Source organism: Calliphora vicina, chromosome 5, assembly GCF_958450345.1.
Source record: "Calliphora vicina chromosome 5, idCalVici1.1, whole genome shotgun sequence".
NCBI lineage: Eukaryota > Metazoa > Arthropoda > Insecta > Diptera > Calliphoridae > Calliphora > Calliphora vicina.
The window spans coordinates 29,508,533-29,529,654 of record NC_088784.1 but is presented as its reverse complement, the minus strand read 5'-3'; the positions used below and the strand labels follow the sequence as shown (position 1 = coordinate 29,529,654).

Genomic DNA, 21,122 nt, shown 5'->3' with positions numbered 1-21,122 from the left:
TTTTTTTTTAAATTTAAAAAAAACAATTCGAAATTTTTTTTCCCAAAAATTTAAAAAAAACGCTTTGGAAAAAATAATAAATTTTGTTTACCTAAAAATATTTAAAATTTTTATTTTGAAGTATAATTTAGTGAAGGGTATATAAGATTCGGCACAGCCGAATATAGCTCTCTTACTTGTTTAAATTTAGTTTTGGAGATTATATAAATCTACGTATTTTATTTCAGTTCTACAAGGTCATGGAATCTGGACGACCTGTATTGCTTGCAAGTGAATTTTCATTTATTTACTCAACACTTAATATTCAAATTAATAATTCGTACTTTTGTGAAAAGAATCCACAATACCTAGAGTTTACTTCCTTACGATCTTAAAAATGTTTCTTATTCTTATCTTGTTTATAAGAATAAACTTTTAGATTTCTTTAATGATAATCAGTCGTTACGATTATAATTTTGTACCAACCTTTGGTTATAGGATTATTATTACTACACCATTTCAATTTGAAATTGAGAAAATACATATTGAAATCAAGAAATCCAAATTAATGTTGAGAAGTAACAAATTTAAATTCAGAAAAACAAATTAATATTGAGAAAAAACAATTTGAAATTATGAAATCTAATATAATATTGAGGAAAATGCAACTGAAATTCAGAAATCGAAATAAATATTCAGAAAATGAAAATTTAAATTCAGAAAATACAATTTGACAATTGATTATTGAAATTTTGAATTAAAATTTTTGATATCAGATTGAATTGGATCTCCAATGGTTATGACAAACTATTAAATATATATTTTGAAAATTCTAAAAAATGCCAATGTTTAATTTCAGATAAAGGGCTATTTGCTTTGGTGTTATTAAGTACAAATGGTTTTTTCTTAAATTCTTTTTTAAATAACACGTATTGTATGTATTTGTTAATATAAAAAAATAAGTTTAATCTTTAATACTTAATTGCTATTTAAATGAAAATTATTAATCACTGAGCTGAGTTGAATTATTATTATTATTATAATTGCTACTGCTCTCAAAGCAGTTGTTTTGATCACCACACGAGTTAGTATTTTGTGACACTTCACTGCTGCAGCTTTTTTTAGATTTACCCAACTGTTTTGCTTCAGCAACCTAATAATAAACAAATAATTCAAAGAAAATAACATTAGATAGTAATAATACTAAGCTAAATAAACAAACCGTATCTGGTAATTTTTTGCCAAATGTTTCTGGCAACAATAAAGCCAATAAACCAGCTGACAAAGAAGCGCCACCAAATAAAAGTAAAGGCAAAGCTTCATAATAAAGGCCCTGTTTAAAGATATAATTGAAGAATATCAAATTTAGCACATGTTTATAAAAAAATACTTAAAAAACTTACCAATAAAGGTACAAATGGAGCCAACATGGCACCAAATCTAGCAAATGTAGACATGACACCAACACCACCACTACGTATAACCTTAAATTGTTTTAATGGGATTTATTTAAATTTTCTTTAAATATCAAATTTGCTTTATACTTACGGTGGGCATCATTTCGGCGGTATAGGCATAAATTACAGCAAAAGAAGATGTTATGCCCAGTTTTCCAATTAAAAATAATACAATTATAAGCCAATTTGAACCTAGAAGTCGATATAGAATTTTGGTTAAAATGTGTGGTTTCTTTTCAATATTAAATATCCTTTACCACTATAGCCAGATTTTAATCAAACTCTAAATATAAATTGTGTTTGATATTTACATACTTAGTCAGTAAAATATACCCGAAAATTTGGTAACTGTCCCTGGAGTAGTGATTAAACCAATAATTTATTATCACTGAATATCAGAGCTTCGAATTAACTAATTAAAGTTTAGCTTAATTCACTAAAATCTTAATTTAGAATTAAAAATGTCAACAATTCATTCTAAGAACCATTGTCATCCAGGCATCCTTTTATTTGAATAGAATTTAGCCATTGCAGAATTTATTCATTCAACATTTCAATCAAAGGTTCGAAAGAATTAATTCTTTATTCAAAATAAATTGTATCTCTTATCATTCCCTTAATAAATTCATTATGAATTAATTTATAGGCTTAATTCCTTTGTACGAGTACTTCAAGTGTATTGAATTCATTCCTTTGAGAATTCATTCTTTTTTGGATTAATTCCTCATTGAATCATTAAAATTTTCTTTAATTTTAAACCATTACAAAATAGTTCTAAAAATGTATTGAATGATTAAATTTTTCTTCAATTCAAATCTATTACAAACTGATGTAAATGATTAAACGCAAAACGAAAGCAAAACTGAATGAAGAAAAAATATTTTAATTAAATTTTATGAGATATGAATTTACAAAAATTTAAACATTCAAAGGTTGAATGATTGAATTATGAATTAATTCAATACGATAAATGAATTCTTCCTTTGAATGAAGCTAAAGAATTATATGTTGGAAATTAATATTTGGAATGAATGGCTAAAATTTTGTAAATCCGAATTCAGATTTTAAAGAATTAAGCTCAAACATTTTTGTTAATTCAAATTTAATGAAAATATTTTTTTCATTCAATTTTGTTTTTAATAATTAAAAAATGAATTGAAAAATATTTTCTAAAGCTAATTTGTAATAGATATGAATTGAAGAGAAATTGAATGAATCAATTCATTTTATAAAGCTAAATTGTATTGGATTTTAGGGACTGATTCAGAAACACGAAAGGGAAACAATTTACAAATTTTTGTAAATTAAAATCACACAGCTTTTAAATATTAATTTTGTGTATTTTATATAAAAATTTTAAAATATTTTTCATTTCGTGTTTCTGAATCAGGCCAATTATTAAAGACAACTTGAATGATTCAATAGGAAATTACTGTTATAAAGAATTAATTCTTAACCCTCTAACCGGCCAATTTTATTTTGAGGTAAACAAATATACCAGGTTATTGTTTGAATAAAAAAAATACGTTCATATTTATCACAATAAGTAAATTGTTTGTCTCTTTAAACCAGCATTACATACATTTAACATACACCGCCTAAAGGCAGCCTTGCCGGTTAGAGGGTTAAATGATTGAATTGCTAAGGAATTAAGCCTATGAATTAATTCGTAATTAATGGAATAGTTAAATTATCAAATTTTGGAAATTGAATTAAATATTAAATTTTTCGAACCTTTGCCGAATAGTCCACTTACCGGTTGGCTCCCTAACTGATTACTTGTCAAGAGTCCTAGGAGGAACCAAACACATGACCAGAAAATGATTCGGCCTTTATAATTCTAAAGATGTGGATCACAACTTTTTGTTTTACGTTTTGTTCAGTTCGTCAAAAAACATATCTTTTTCAAATATTGAACATTTTCTGTTTTGCGACTTAAATTTAAATATTTTTTTTAATTAGGCTAGAATATAGTGGTAAAGGATATATTCATTTCTTATTTATTTAAATATTACGTGTTTCCAAGTTAGTTTGCACTAATTAATGGATAAACAAAATAAAAGAAAATATATTTCAGTTAAATACAAATACAATAATAATAAATACATTTATAAAGACTATTTCCGTATTTATTCAAACTCAATGCAAACCGTTATAAAGCTATTTTTATACTATCTGACCTTCGTGAGAAGGGTATATGTATATAAGTTTGTTATTCCGTTTGTAATTTCCACAATATAATTTTCCGACCCTATAAAGTATATATATTCTGGATACTTATAGATAGCGGAGTCGATTAAGCCATGTCCGTCTATCTGTCTGTTGAAATCATTTTCTGAAGACCCCAGATTCTGCGGGTTCCAAATCTTTAATAATTCTATCAGACATGCTTTCGAGAAGTTTGCTATTTAAAATCAGCAAAATCGGTCCATAAATGGCCAGGACAACCTCGATTTTATACCTATTTTTGACCTATATCTGGATTACTAAGTCATTAATATAGACAATAATGATATCTAATGATAGATATTTCAAAGACCTTTGCAATGACGTATATATAGTAAGTTGGACCTACAATGAATCAAAATCGGAAAAAATATTTTTTAACCCGATTTTTTTTATATTAAAAAAAAAAATTGAAAAAACAAAAACAAAATTTTAAAAATACAATTCGAAAAATTTTTTTTAATAAAAATGAAAAAAATGCAAAAAAAAATAAATTTTTTTTACCTAAAAATATTTAAAATTTTTATTTTGAAGTATAATTTGGTGAAGGGTATATAAAATTCGGCATTGGCGAATATAGCTCTCTTACTTGTTGAAAGGTAAAAACGTAACAGTATCCATATCAATGCAAGTATATTTTGGTTAGTTCTGTGAGCTAGTTCTGTGAGTAAAGTCAGCTTAAGGAATTTACATTCATTTAGCCATTCGACATATTTAGAATGTAGATTTAGAATTTATGAATTCATTTTATAAAACGAAATTGTTTCGAATTAAAGATCCTTTTTTGATAATTATTTTAAATAGTTTTGTGGCGTTTTCTTTTCTTTGGAAGAAAATGTTAGGCTAGCTCTTATTTATTTAGATAGATCTTTAAAAGACCTTTAAGTTTATGCCTCATATGAGCTTTAATATAGGTCTTTATATAGAATTAAATTAGCTTCAGTTATAGGCCTTTATATACAGCTCAATTATGAATAAAAAATTCCGCGGGAGTTTGTTCCCCGGGAGTTTTTTCCCATTGAATTTGAATAGGAAAAATGAGAAAAGGGAAAAAAACTCCCGGGGAATTTTTATTCATAATTGGGCTGATAGGCTTTAGCTTCAATTGTATAATTTTAAATCCGCATCAATCGTAGGTCTTTATATATCCTTAGACGAGCATCAATTATAGGACTTTATATAGTCTTAAATTATCTTCAATCGTATGCCTTTATTTAGGCTTAAATTAGCTGCTATCGTAGGTCTTTATATAGTTTTAGATGAGCTTCAATTGATCTTAAAATAGCTACAATCTTAGGTCCACATATAGACTTAAATTAGCTTCAATCGTAGGTCTTTATATAGTCTCAAAATAGCTTCAATTGTATGCTTTTATATAGACATAAATTAGTTTCAATTGTAGGTCTTTATAGTGTTTTACATTAGCTTTAATCGTAGGTCTTTTACAGGCTTAAATTGGCTTAAATCGTAGGTCTTTATATTGGCTTAAATTTGCTTAAATCGTAGGGTTTATATATTCTTAAATTAGCCTTTATCGTAAGCCATTACTTTGTCTCAAATTAGCTTTAAACGGAGGTCTTTTTATAGGCTTAAATTTGCTTAAATAAGCTAATATTAAAAATATTGAGTTGAAATCCATTATGCTTAATTAAATATTGAAAGCTGTTTTAAAATTTCAATACCGGAAATAGTCTTTCAGTAATAATGTTTTTGAATTACATACCTTTAGTAATATAGCCTCCCGCTACACAAGTTATGGCACAAAGAAATAATGAACCCGTTAGCGATATACGGCGACCAAATTTGTTAAGAGAAAACTGAGCAATATAATAAAATTAAAGTCTGAAATCATTTAAATAATACCATAAACAACTTACCCAAGCCAAAGTATAGCCGGGAATTTCAATAAGACACACCAAAGCAAAGTTGAAATATTTATTTCCACTCAAATTCGTAGAGTTTAAAGAGAGGCCATAGTAAACCACAGAATTTATAGCCCTAAAGAAAAAAAAATAACACATGAGAACAAATCAATCTAGGAATTGTAAATCTAACTCACCATATATATAACATTATGGTATATCTGAACATTAAAGATTTCGATTTGAATACCTCCTTTACAGCCAGCCAAATTTCATATTTCTCCACTTTCAATTTATCTTTGGAATCACCATCTATAGTTGTTTCAATAGGAGTTTCCATTTGAAAATTTGCTAGCAAAGCCACCGATAACTCTTTACGATTTATTTGGGCCGCTTTACGTATAATTTCACCAGCTTTCTCTTTGCGATTGCGGGCTATCAACCATCTTACCGATTCGGGTACCAACCAATAGTAGACTATGAAAAATAAAGGTGGTATGGAGAGGGCATACTGCAACAGCTGCCAATCGTGTAAAAGCCAAGCAGTCAAGCCCACCAAAGCTTCGCCCACGGCATAGAAATAATTTAATACTATCGAGGACATTTCACGTTTCTTGGGTCCCACCATTTCGACACCAATTATAAATGCTAAAGGATAAACACCAGAGGTGCCGACGGCATTTAGGAAGGCAAAAATTAAAAAGCTATTGTAATCCCAAGCTAAACCCTGACCCACACCCGTTATGGCCATGAATATAATGCATATGATGAAGATGATTTTGCGACCATATCTAAGGAAGTTAAAGAAGATTTGTATTTGTAAGCATATTTAAATGAATGTGTTAAATGGTTGGCATGTTAATTACCGATCTGCTAAATAGCCAGAGCTAGCTGTGCCCACCACCAAACCAGCAAAATGCATAGTACCAACAAATGCCAATTTCCAGGCATTTTCTTGGCAAGTTAAGTCCCACTGGAATAAAAATATTGCAATAGAAAGATAATGAGGAAAGTAAATAATAGGTCTTTATATAGTCTTAAATCAGCTTCAATCATAGGACTTTATTTAGTCCTAAATTAGCATCGATCATAGGGGTTTATATGGTTTCCAATTAGCTTCAATCATAGGTCTTTATATAGTCTTAAATTATCTCCAATCGTGAGTCTTTATACAGTCTTTGATTAGCTTCAAACTTTAGTTTTTATAGTCTTTAATTAGTCTTTATATAGTTTAAAATTAGGTTCAATTGTAGGTCTTTATATAGCCCTAAATTGGTTTCAATCGTATGTTTTTATATAGTCTTAGATTAGGTTCTATCGTAGGTCTTTATATAGTCTTAAAGCAGCTTCAATAATATTTCTTTATTTTGTCCTAAATAAGCTTCGATCATAGTGGTTTATGTGGGTTCAAATTAGCTTCAATCATAGATCTTTAAATAGCCTTAAATTAGCTCCTATCGTGAGTATTTATACAGTCTTAGATTAGCTTCAAACTTTGGTTTTTACAGTCTTAAATAAGTCCTTATATAGTTTAAAATTAGGTTCAATCGTAGGTCTTTATATAGTCTTAAATAGGCTTGGATCGGAGGTCTTTATATAGTCTTAAATAGACTTGGATAGGAGGTCTTTATAAAGTCTTAAATTAGGTTCTATCGTAGGGTTTATATATTCTTACATTAGCTTGAATAGTAGGTCTTTATATAGTCTTAAATAGGCTTGGATCGGAGGTCTTTATATAGTCTTAAATAGACTTGGATCGGAGGTCTTTATATAGTCTTAAATAGGCTTGGCAATCGTAGGTCTTTATATAGTTTTAAATAGCCTTGTATCGGAGGTCTTTATATAGTCTAAAATAAGCTTGAATCGGAGGTCTTTACAAAGTCTTAAATTAGCTGCAATCATAGCCCACTTACCTCCTGTACAATTGTTCTCTCATCTTTATCAAACACCCAGTCAAAGCAACGTTCTTTTAAGTTGCCATAAAACAAATCATGAGGACACTCCTGGGCGGAACTATCGAAAGTATTCAAACTTATGGTATCATTTAACCGATAACGATAACAAGTTTCCGGAGTAAAAACACCATTTTTATCGGTATTTCCTGGTGTAGCATTTGCTAGCCAATGTGGATATAACTGTGGATCATTCACATCATCGCACTGCGGTATTAAACATCTTTAAAATACACAATCATTTAAATACACTGTAATTAAGGGCTTTCCCCTTACACAGAGAAAACAGATTCGTAGTAGCAACCGAATTTGTTGCCAATCGAATGATTCGGTTGTAGCCACAGACATTTTCGGTTCGATAAACATAAAATCAGTTGATAAAGAAGAATTTTGGTTGAAGAAACCAAAGTTTTGTTACTCCTTTTAATATGTAGTAGCCAAAACTGTAAAATTGGGTCACTAAGGTAGCATCATTCGATTGGCAACAAATTCGGTTGCTATCACGAATCTGTTTTCTCAGTGTATGATTCTTTTTTATGGTAACTTACCTGTAAGCTGGTGTACCGGCTGTGAAAACATACGATAAACTATTGGCCGCTGCAAACATGACCGGCAGACATATTAACAAATAATTAGTCTTTTGGTAACGGCCAAATTCACCAATCTCCTCTAATACTTGATCGAAATCCATTTTGTGATGTTTATTTATATTTTAATATATATTTTTTTTTAAATTACTACTAAATTTTAATTAATTTAATATATGCTTTGTTGTATTTCTTAAATACTGAAACATTTTCTTTGTGAATTCTTTGTTTTTGTTGCTTAAATACGGGAGAAAATTTTGAAAAGTTTATTAGTTTTTACAATTATTTTTTGCGTTGAGTACCGGAGATCGTCACTTTTGTCTACTCAATGTATTGTAGAACTGAAATTAAATTTAAAAAATTGTTTTTATTTATTTATAAATATTTGTATTTGAGGTGATTCGAAAATATAAACAACAACAACAATGAAAGCAACAACAGTGTCATATAATTTAGATATGTAGATGCTACAGACAGACATATTAATAGTTAGACCAATAGATATATATGTTAGATATGTACAGTTTAGATATTTGGCGCTCTTTTCCATTTACAACATCACGCATTGATTTATTAAGAGATCTTCGGAAATAAATAATTGTATGTGAGAGATTTTTTTTAAAAACATTTCTCCATTCTGCTACTCATTTATACCAGGAATCAGAGATGGAAAATTCACTAAAATTGCTAAAGCACTTTAAGATTTCCCCCTGTCTATAACTGATAAATTTTTATCATGATAAACGTCAAAATGGTTGTCAAGATACAAAAATGTCAGGTATAGTCTCCATTTATTATTATTATTGTTTCGTTATGACATAATTGTTAGTGCTTTTGCTCCGACAACTTTGTCTTGACAACAAACGTCATTAATTGTTATGATGATTTGTCAAGTATAGACAGGGGGGTAATGCCCCAGCTATTACAAGTATGAAATGTGATAAAGCTGCTTTTCAAAGCGAACTCCAAATTGTCAGCCCAAATACAATATTATATGCGTTTTTGCAGGGAGTGAAATCTGGGAGACTGAAGTATATACCTCCGACCGGTTACAAGGTAATGTAATAACTGGAGAGGAAGATTGAAGATTGATAAGAATCTCCGACGTCAGCAAGCTGGTTTCCGCGGCAGAAAATCCTGCAATGATCACATTGCTATTTAATATAATGCAAGAATCTCTGCGCCCTGTCTTCATCGATTTCAAAAAAGCTTTCGAACGAATAAAACATCAAAATATATGGAATGCACATAAAAGGAAAGGTGTTCCCGAAAAGATTTGTAACCTAATCAAATCAAAATACCTATGATTTGAAGGCCTAGTGAGACCTTTGGTACATTTGGTACCAGCTTCGTGGTATTTGGTACCAACTTCGACTGGAACATCTGAATGACCTTGTGTATACTGACGATATTATTGTCCTCCTATCCACCACCCTTGGGGCACGGATATGCATCTTGGTGAGCTCCAAACCTTGATGTTGTGCTTCGAAGGGAAATATGGAGCGAAACCGGGGCTCCGAGGTTCACGGACCTCTTTACTGGTGAGAATTTAATATTTTTAAATTCGCAGCTTATCTAGTACCACGGGGATTCAATGGCCCCAGGACTCTGGTCCATTGCTGAGGTCACTTCGGTGAGCACGTGGTTGCTGTGGTTTAAAACCCAAATTGGGGGAAGAAGATCGTTGGTTAAAGTACTGATGTTTGGGCTAGTGACAAAGTTCGGAAGACCAAATGTATCTTCTAAGTGCTGTTGCTGAGTACAACAGAGCCATTGAAAGAAGCAGATAACAACTAGCGTTCTGCTCAGGAAATGTATTGGGGTACTAGCATTCGTGATGTACTGGTCGTTGGGCTATGCGCCCACGATATGGCGTAAAAGCAATTAATATTGTAATAATAGTAATCTGTAAACTAATTAACATCTTACTTTATATTTCATGACTTTTATATGATTCTACACATCTTTCTCGAAATTTCGGAAGACACCAATCAGAAGATTTTCTCTAAAGGACTCCCACATACTAAATGATTTCACATTATCACATCATTGATATATGTTTCATATAAACACAATTGTAGGTCTTTATATAGTCTTAAATTGACTTCAATTGTAGATTTTTATAAGTCTAAGAATAGCTTCAGTCATAGGTCTTTATTTAGTTTAAGATTAGCTCTAGTTGTAGCTCTTTATTTGGTCTTGAATTAGCTTTAATCGTATGTCTATATTAAGTCTAAGATAAACTTCAATCATAGGTCTTTACATAGTCTTAAATTAATTTCAATCGTAGGTCTTGAAATCCAAAATCAAAGACTTTTTCATCTTACTATACACGTTATATCCCAACCAAATATTGGTACAGATCATTTAGTACTTCCAATCTTAAAGTAAGTACTTTTTTGTTTACAAAACAGTACCATTTCAAATACTCAATTTTGAAATTTCTAACTGGTAAATGTTTTTTTGTTTAAGTTCAAAAGTAGGAGAATATTTTTCAGAATCCTCATCTATAGATGTCTGTCTGTGGGTTTTTTAATTTTTTGAAAAGGTTTTATACATTTATTCTCTAAAGACAACCACCTGCCTATGGAAGCTTGAGTCAGGATTAAACTTTGAACTCTCGAGACAATTGCTCTTCGGTTTGCTATGTTTTCAATATTGTTACGAAATTGTACTTGAATTCAAATATAACGATTTTAACGGCTGATTTAAAAGTAGCATAATGCTTTCAAATAGCAGTGCTCTAATAGCAAACTGTAACATATCTGTGGGCATTATTAACATTGAATAAAAGCTTTCAGTTGACCATTGATCGTAAGTTGGCAACGCTGTTTGCTGCGACCGTATATTCGAATTCGAATATTCAGTTAAAGAACATTGTAGAAAGTATACCACAGATAGCGTATGTATTAGAAAGGTCTAGAATATACGAGCTTTGACAGTTAAAGAGCAATCTAGAGTGCAGATGGCAGTGTTATAAATAGTGGCAGAGGTTGCAGTCGTTAGTCAGTTTATCAGAGACGCTTTTCGAATAAACATCAACTGAGTGCCTTAAAGAGTGTTGTGTTTTTCAAGTGAATTCGTGTACATTATACAGTGTGTCTGTATTTCTGCGAATTTATAAACGTGTATAAAAAACATTGAGTGACTATTTAATTCTGTTGTTGTACATTTTAAATAAATAAAGAGTTGTTACAATTTTCAAACTACTAAACGGCTTTTATTTGCAATCAAAAGTATCCAGTTTATTTAAAGGAATTAAACCAACGTTTTGAAAAGGTTAAAACGTAACAATATGGTCTCTCCAGGACATTCTCAAACTACTTCAAATGTATTTTACATTTTGTGATGATCTGGGATCTTTCTCTTTCTCCTTTTTTCTGGGTTTGCATTGGGACCACTTTCATGGATCCAGGGTATGTCAAATGGCTTTATTTCTCATAAACATTTAGCATCTGTTTCCTTATCTGTATCGATACATCACAATTGTTAAGATCTTATGGATATTCTGTATGGTAGTTACCCATATCATTTGATATTGAATATATAAGAATTGAGTTCAGAACATTGATGTGAAACATAGTCTAGTATGTAAATTACTGCTAAAATACAATAACACTGAATTTTCCATACCTGATTCATAGAGATTACGGAAGTATTTTCAATTTAAGAGAATTTAAAAATAGAAAGTGATTGATTATTTTTTAATACACTCATACTTTTATTGTTGGTTTTTTATTGGGGTATCCCAAGTTTTTTTGTTCGTATCTTTTCATCTGTAAATTAGCGAACAAAAATTCCCTTAGTTTTCTATTTATTTGAGAGTTGGTGGTTTTTTTTTCTCAATTAAATAAGTTTGGTGATCAATTCATTTGAGTTTACTTTAACAAATATTATTCTCTTACGAGTAAATGGGTTTATTTGTGTTTAGCAAATAATTGTTAAACTATTTTCATACTCTACTGCCCAATAGTGTTACATTTAATTTGTGTTTTAATTTATAAAATAAAAGATTCACATTTATTGTTTTGCATTCTCTCAATATTTCCTCAGTCATGTACATGAAAAAGCCCTGACATTTGGAGTACTTAACCTAACCATTTCGATACAAGAATAACTTCCATCTCCTATACATATATCCACCAGATCGTGCAAAAGCCTCTTTGGTCAGCCAGGGCTAGTCAGTGGTATAAAAGATTCTGCTCTTCCACATGATGAAGTAATTGTAGTTTCTAACATACTATCAGAATAAACTGTGAATATTGATCAATGATACAGCATTCCTCACTTGATCGCACTGAATATATATCCGATCCATTGATCGATATCAGTAATATAAATAGTTGACGTTGCCCTGATCATCGCATTGGTGGATGATGGTATGCTAATCAGTATTTTAACCTCATTATGTGAAAGGGACGCCCACAATTGGCAAGTATGTCCGCAATTAATGAACTCCTTGGTGTTCTGATTACAATAGAATGTCACCGTAGAATGTCTCTCATTCCTGATTCCCAATAGTCTGATAGACTATTCTTTCAACTTCGAGTCATTAGTGAAAACCTTATAATAATTAATTTCAATGGATTGAAGAAAGGTTTGGGTATGCAAAAGCCCTACATTAAACTTTCTATAGACCCTTTATCAATTTCCAATCTTCCATCTATTTTTATTATCAAAATATTCCTAAATTAACCCCCTTATTCTGAGTTTTATGACAAAATTATAACAAAAATGTTTTTAATAACAATTTGAATACAAAAGTGGCCAAATGTTCGGTTTTGTTATAATTTTGACACTGTCATAAACATCAGAATACAGGGTTAAGATTAACTAGACAATGACATATCATATTTCTATGTGTTGTTGAAAAAAGTTAAATTAATATGCGTCACAAATTAAACAGATATGAATGTTGGTTTCAGTAATATGGCAATAGAAAACAAACAAAAGAAAATGTCAAAATGGTTGTGATTTAGAAAGAGGGACAAATATTTATCACAAATATAAACCACAACCATTGAAAAGTTGTTGTAGAATGTCAAAATAATCACATGGTTCGATATTATTGTATATTTTTTGACATCTGGCATATCTGTGTATTTATTTATAAAATTTCTGTTTAATTAACATTTCCATATAAATATTAAATTTTCCAATGTTTACAAAAAAAAAATACAATGCAAACGTTTGCTATTGTCACTTTACGATTTGTAAATTGCGATCAATTGAGATAAAATTGCATGCAACAAATTGATTTGTTAATTATTTATGCATAAATGTAGGCAAGACATGAACGACATCATCAGTCGTCATAACTGAAACAATAATTAATTAAAAGGATGATTAAACAAGCAAATAACAACAAGAAAACTCAAAAAAAAACCTTAACTGTCAGTAGATTAATTTTGAAAGACTGAAAAACATAGAATGGAAGGAGAGAGAAAATTATGCTCTTTTCAAACATGGAACACATTCTCATGAATTAGGTTTTTGACAACTCACTTGGGGTTTTGGCTCTCAGTTACCTATATAGCTGTCATCTATGGTCTCAAAGTGCTAAAACCCAGAAGGGGATTTGGAAAACTCTAAACAAATTGCAAACTTATCAATAATTAAATAATTTATGCAATAATAATATAAAATATTTTAAATATTACTAGTCAACAATTTACAATTTTAATATAGACAACAAATAAATGCGTTTTGACCATGTAAAATTTCAAAACAAATACCATTGACCATTTAAAAATAGAAAATTTGTGGGAAAATTTAAATTTATTTGCACATGCTTTTCAATTAAAAAAAACATACAACATTGTTTATAAATAATTACGAGGTCACAGGTCAAGTTCAATTTATTTACTAAAGCGTAATAATAGGTAATTTTAACTATAATTTATTATTACACTCAAAGGTTTGCAACTTATAATTAATTATTCGTTAACAAGTTGAAGCGGTTACTTTTATATTTTCTTATGCAACCATTTTGGTTTGCTGGGTTGGAAAATAATTTGTATATTTATTGATATTAATAAAACATTTGTTACTTAAAGATTAAACAATTATAAATAAAACAGTTGCAATAGCAGACGAATGTTTAACAATTACTTAATAAATTAAAAAGCATTTTGTTTATTGTATTTAATCTAGAGAAATGTACATAGAGCGGAAACTCTCTTGTGGAAGACCTAACTCAGTTTGCAAAAACCTAAGTTGGAAGAATCTATTGGTAAAAAAAACTATATGACATCAAAAACAACATTTGTATGTGTAATTATTTTGAGTAATTTTGATATGAATTTATATGAAAAAACGTACTTTTAATAAAGTTTTTCTTTATAACTCCTGAACTAATCGAGTGAGTCTCCATCGAAATTATTTTGCACGTATATAGTAGAGAGTTTAATTGTCCTCATACCATTTTCTTTTTGAATTTTTAACACCGCGATCTTTGATATTTTTTACATTGAAAAATATACTATGAAAATTGACCTTTAACCTTTTGGAAGTAAACAATTTTATTCACACCATTTTAAGGACAATATCTTTGGCTTTAAAATGGAATCAAAAATTATGCTGGTCTTTAAGTAGTTTCAAAGTTATGGGCAATTATGTGTATATAATTTTAGACAATTTAAACAAATATTCAATTTTCAAATCGCGATATTTTTACATCGGAATGAGTGTTCATTGAATTAAAATCGGAGATGGTAAATCAGACTGTTGTCCGCTTTGACATGGATTTTGCCTAGAGTCAATTTTTTGGAAAATTTAATAACCTAAATATTAAATGATTTAATGATTTTAATTCAATTAATAATTCAGGAGTTTCAAAAATTGTATTTCTTGAGTTATAAAATATTTATTTTGATAGATATCCCACTCGCATCCCACTAAGGGACTAAAAATATCTTAAAGGAATGGACATAAGCTTTCTTTTGACTAAAATTTTTTTTTAAAAAAATAGCCCATTTTGAAAAAAAATTCGTATTTGCAAAAAAAGTCAAAAATTGTAAGTCTTGAGTTAAAAAATATTTATTTTGATAGATATCCCACTCGCATCCCACTAAGCGACCAATAGGGTCTTGTGTTCATTGAATGAGTGTTCATTGAATTAAAATCGGAGATGGTAAATCAGACTGTTGTCCGCTTTGACATGGATTTTGCCTAGAGTCAATTTTTTGGAAAATTTAATAACCTAAATATTAAATGATTTAATGATTTTAATTCAATTAATAATTCAGGAGTTTCAAAAATTGTATTTCTTGAGTTATAAAATATTTATTTTGATAGATATCCCACTCGCATCCCACTAAGGGACTAAAAATATCTTAAAGGAATGGACATAAGCTTTCTTTTGACTAAAATTTTTTTTTAAAAAAATAGCCCATTTTGAAAAAAAATTCGTATTTGCAAAAAAAGTCAAAAATTGTAAGTCTTGAGTTAAAAAATATTTATTTTGATAGATATCCCACTCGCATCCCACTAAGCGACCAATAGGGTCTTCAAGGATAATATCTAAGCTTTTGTTTGAGCTAAAAAAAAAATTAAAAAAGGGTCCATTTTCAAAAAAAAAGTCAACAAAGTTTTTGATTTCGGAAAAAAATATTAAAAATTTTGTATTTTTTTTTAAATATTTGTTTTCGAAAGATTGAAGAAAGAGCTATATAAACTATCGATTTCAAAAGTTGGTTCACTTGACATGAAATGCCCCATATATAAAACTATAGTTAAATATGAAATTTTGTCTTTCTATCATGATTGCAACCCGTGCCGACTTGCGATTTAGCAATGCAATTTTTTCAGTTTTTGTAAAAATTTTGCCATTAAATAATTACTTTTGCAATTTAATTTAAAAGAATCGATATGTTTACGTAATTGTTGTTCTAATCTATATATATAAAAGAGTAACGTTACTGACTGACTGAATGACTGACTGATTCATCATCGCACAGCCCAAACGACTGAAGCTAGAATCACGAAATTTTAACTGTGGGTTTCTCCCTCCCCAAAACGATCCGATAAGAAGGGATTTTTGGAAATTCGAACGTTTAGGGGGTAAAAACGTGTAAATTCGGTAATCTTATATCTTCAAAACTAATAAAGATACAAAAAAACTTAAAATAAATGTTACTCCATTTAAAAAATAAACTGACAGGTCTTTCGTACTTTTTGGAAATTCAAAACTTTTAGGGGAGAAAACGGGTAAAAACTGTATTTTGGTACATTTTTTGCAACCTATGTATCTTTTAAACCAATAAACATAGAAACAAATTTTAAATCGTATTCTTTAACTAACAAAAAATAAAAAATATAAGTTTGGTACTTTTTGGAAATTCGAACCCTTAAGGGATAAAAATTGTGTTTATTTTTGGTACTTTTTCATAAAATATGTTTTTCTATAATTTGACATAGACATTTATTATGAGCTCCCACCACGATACATAAATTTATTTGAATTAAATTTTATCAAAGCAATGGGGATAAAAAAGGTACCAAAAAAGGGATAAAATCGGGAAAATACATTTTATTGAAATTATTAAGCCAATTTTGATAATTTTTTAACATTGGTTCCTGGATTCATACTAAAATAAACTAACAGGGTGTTATTTGGAACTCGAGTGCCAAGGTGTATATTGGGCCAAATCCGGGTAAACAGTTTGGTACTTTTTTTTAAAACATATTTTTTCTTGGGCACATTAACATAGATTTTAATATTTTCAGACATATCTGTAGCATAAACAATTTTGACAAAATGGAATATTTTTAAAGTTCGAACTTGATTGTTTCAGGGAAGAAAAGGGAAATTGGTACTTTTCTCCTAATGGTACTTTTTTTTAATATTTAAAATTATTTCACTTATCGACATTAAAGTTAGCTGATATGTATCTGAGTGAAGTTTGTGTTAGGAATGTGAGAACTGAACTATAGGTACTTTTTTATTCATCTAATGGTACTTTTTGAATTTTATATGACAATGGACTTAGAAACATGAAATTAAGCATATATGGTCCTAAGTGAGTGTGAATTTTAGGGGTAGACTTTTTGGTACTTTTTCTTTAATCGAATGGTACTTTTTGTAATTTCTTCACCAATGAACGTAGAAACATGAAATAAAGCTTACATGGGCCAGAGTGGGTGGGAATCCACAAGTGTCTGCTTTTTGGTACTTTTTCTATATTATAATGGTACTTTTTGAATTATGTGAGTAAAAATTCAAACGGATACTTCATGGTACTTTTATTTTATTATAATGGTACTTTTTTTAATTTTCTAGAACAATGGACTTAGACACATGAAATTAAGCAAACACGGTCCTATGTCAGTGAGAATTCTAGGGGGAGACTTTTTGGTACTTTTTCTTTAATCGAATGGTACTTTTTGTAATTTCTTCACCAATGAACCTAGAAACATGAAATAAAGCTTACATGGGCCAGAGTTGGTGGGCATCTACAAGTGACTGTTTTTTGGTACTTTCTCTATATTATAATGGTATTTTTTGAATTTTCTGCAATAATGGACATAGAAATATGAAATTAGGCGTCTATGGTCCCAAGTGAGTGAAAATTCAAGGTCATACTTCTTGGTACTTTTTCTTTGTTCTCATAGGTACTTCTGTGAATTTACTATAATAACGGACCTAGAGTTTCCAAAAAACCGAAGAATTTCAAAACCGCTGTTACGTTTTTTTCGGTTTTGTGATAATTTTTAAATATTAATTGTTATATAAACAAAATTAGTTGATAATATAGGAAAGGCTATACAAATTTAAAATTCAAACTTGACGGGTTATGGTTTAGTGAATGCGAATGCGAATTCAAAAGTCATAATCAATGGTACTATTTGTTTATTGCAATGGTACTTTTTGAATATTTTATAATAATAAACCTAAAAATTTAAAATTAGGCACACATGATTCTGAATGAATTTGAATTCACAAAAGGTGACCTTAGTGGTAACTTTCTTTTGCATTTTCTATAATAATGGATCCAGAAATATGAAATTAAACATTTACAATCAGATTCACAAAGGGAGACTTAATAGTACTATTCCACTCTTCTAATTGGGGTGGCGAAGCGCACCGGGTCAGCTAGTAAGATATAAAACACAAAAATTGGTTAAAAAATTATAAAGTTATTAAAAAATCGCCAGGCCATTAACGTGTCTCAGGCCACTAGAACAAGAAATGTAGGAACAAAATAAACATATTTTGAGAAATATTAAAATAAGAGCTAATTTTTACTTAAAGTATATACATATTTACTTGTATATGAGTTTTTGTCTTTGTAGGATACCGTTAACCTATTCGCAGGTATGACCAAAAAAATATTTTTTTTAACGGCAGTTTCAAAACTCCAATTTCAAATTTTTAAAAATTTTGTTAAACAAATTTCAGAATTTTTTGATCATCACTTGAGAATTTATTGACAACATAATAGGGAATAAAAATTTGAAAAAATTATGTTAATACCTCCTATAGTTTTTCCGTACCTGAGATTTAAATTTTGCGATTTTCGAGAAAAACTAATTTTTTTGGCCATATTTTGCCGAATGAGCCGAATTTCCTTACTGTTATGATTTTTAAGTAAAAGCTATTCAGAATATTATAGTCCATGTAATTTTAAATATAGTCTGAAAGTTTTACTAAAATCGGAAAACGTCAACCCTTAAATCGATAAGGTCAAAAGTCAAATTTTTCAATATTTGGAATTTCTCATGAAAAAATAGCGAAATGTTATATATTTTTGGGCCGATTTTGATGAAACTTAAGAAAAATATAACATGATGTCTTGTATTTATAATAACAGCACAAAAATTAAAATTAACCCTTAATAGCACTTGGGGTTAAAAAGACTTTTGAAATAACGAAAAACACATTCGATATGAATAAATTTTTGCATAATTTTCATTATTCATCATTCATTTTCAACATTTCAAAAAAATCCAATATGGACTTTTAAAAAAAATAGCAAAAGATCTGAAGGTTCATTGTCACACTATTTCAAAAGCCATTAAACTGTATAAGGAAGTCTTGAAGATTGAAAGAAACCCAGGATCAGGAAGAAAAGAGGTCTAAAAGATATTGGTAAGTCAAATAAGTCGAACAACTCTTTTGGAGAGCACCAAACACTTCTACGAGAAAGCAGCTCATAAAGTTAAATGCTAATGCTGGATTGAAGTCGTATAAAGTTCCAGATCGCAATGCGGTAAAGAACTTGGAAGCAAAAGAACGAGCGAAAAAATTGAGGTAAAATTTTATAAAAAATATACCTGTTGTTTGATGGATGATGAAACTTATGTACTGGCTGATGGAAGAGGTAATGTTCAAGAACAGAGTGCCTTTATCTTTCTGGCCCGATTTGTCATCATGCCACTATGGCAAAAATTGCCTTGAGTGGTATTCAAACAATAATGCTAATTTTGTATCACGGAAGTTAAATCCACCCAACTGTCCAGAACTTCGGCCTGTGGAAAGGCATTAGGCTCTTGTAAAAAACAGAATTAAGTATTGCCGATTTTGCATCGAATTTATCTCGCAAACTTGTTAATGAATCTGCACAGAAAATGCAACAGTAATTGTTCCAAGTTTTAATTTTCACTTTTTCCAGTCCTCTTTTTATTAAACTATTTACATTTACATATTATATCGGCACAGCTGATAATTTTGTTGCAACAAAAACAACAGGTAGATTTTGACAGCTCCGGCCAACATAAACAAATACAATTTGCATGCGGTTTTAGTAAATTTTGTACTTGTTGTATAGTAGGTATAATGAATTCACTTGGTACTCGTCTTATTCGTTTTGTTTTTAATTAAGAAGAACAAATGAAAAAAAAACTAATTTATAATATCAGGAAATGTAACTAAATACGTTTTTTCTTAATTTTACTTTTTATAAATCCTAAAATTGCAAACTTGAAAAATGAATCGAATAACCGTTAAAAATAATAAACACATCAAATGAAAAATAAACACAAACCCGCTCTCTTTTGCATATAAATGTATTTTTGTTACTCTATTGTTGTTTTTGTTTACATTAAACACTTTATTGTTGTTATTTGTTGTCATTCTTTGTTTAGCATAAACATATGATTTGCTCTGTCATGGTTTGTTTACATTTTTATTGTAATCATTCACCGATAATCAAACCTAATGCAGTTTAATTAATTTTATTATTTCATATTTTAAACAAAACATAATTTCTACTGTGTTTTGTAGATTTTTAAGCAAATTAATTTTAAACAATTAATAAATGTTTAATTGAACTCTGTTACTTTTTTCTTTTTGCAGTTTAAAATATTTTTTATTATTATTTTCTTTTATTGTCGTTGTTGTTACGCTTCACTTGATGTCTTATCGCTGCGCTTTTAGTCCGCGCACTAAAGATTATTGTGCACCGAGTGCTGACTAGTACAATATTTTACGAAATGAATGAATTTATTAGCACTTTGTTAAAACTTTTAACATGGATGTGTCTGCATTTGTACATTTTCAACATCCCCCCATGTTAATTTTAACGAGAAGTTTCAACTGTAAATAGCAGTAACAGAGACAGTGTTATTTAATGCTAAATATGTGTTTAACATTATTGAGACACTCAAAGAAAGATGTTAGTAAAAAAAGTGTTAAATATAATTGAATTTATTACAATTAATATTTCAATTTGAATATTAGTTAACAATAATTTTATATAAAGGGTGGTTTTTTAAGGCCGTTAGAACTTGAAATTGTAGAAAATAACACAAACAAGTAAATTTTAATAAACAATTTTTTTTACTCGAAAGATCAATACATACATATGTCCACCGCTGCTGTTATTGATGAAGCGCATTCTATACGTCCTCTTGGGACACTTTTTCGAGCATTTATGGACTCCAAAGGGGTCAAGAAGAATCTCTTTATCAGCATAAACCAGTGACTTCACGTGGCCCCACAGGAAATAATGGAGAGGTAAATTGACAGATACATTTCTCGAACTCAAGTTATCGCCAAATTTTGATTTCAATAAATCGATGGTTGGTGTGGCCGTATGACACGTTGTTGTTGTTGACAGC

General features: G+C 29.5%; 1 protein-coding gene across 2 annotated transcripts; it reads right to left on the bottom strand.

Annotated features, from left to right (window-relative positions):
* Positions 1-911: 911 nt before the first annotated feature.
* Positions 912-8,404, bottom strand: LOC135961951 (organic cation transporter protein). 2 transcript variants are annotated; one of them, XM_065513605.1, is made up of 11 exons: positions 8,025-8,404; positions 7,438-7,699; positions 6,391-6,497; positions 5,722-6,315; positions 5,540-5,660; positions 5,386-5,479; positions 3,452-3,472; positions 1,528-1,628; positions 1,383-1,463; positions 1,202-1,312; positions 912-1,132 (listed from the first exon to the last, which is right to left on the bottom strand). In XM_065513605.1, the coding sequence occupies exons 1-11, from the start codon at positions 8,165-8,167 to the stop codon at positions 983-985; spliced, it is 1,785 nt and encodes a 594-aa protein (XP_065369677.1). In that variant the 5' UTR covers positions 8,168-8,404; the 3' UTR covers positions 912-982. The 2 variants fall into 2 exon arrangements, with proteins under 2 accessions (XP_065369677.1, XP_065369678.1); XM_065513606.1 differs by lacking the exon at positions 3,452-3,472.
* Between the last annotated feature and the right edge of the window lie 12,718 nt (positions 8,405-21,122).

Bases quoted from the DNA above. Each gene is read 5' to 3' on its own strand.
- LOC135961951 (XM_065513605.1), bottom strand. From the start codon at position 8,167: ATGGATTTCGATCAAGTATTAGAGGAGATTGGTGAATTTGGCCGTTAC. The intron at 6,498-7,437 runs GTAAGTGGGCTA...TTTTTATTCCAG, and splicing joins AGAGAACAATTGTACAGGAG to TGGGACTTAACTTGCCAAGA. The intron at 1,133-1,201 runs GTTTGTTTATTT...GTTTATTATTAG, and splicing joins GCAAAAAATTACCAGATACG to GTTGCTGAAGCAAAACAGTT.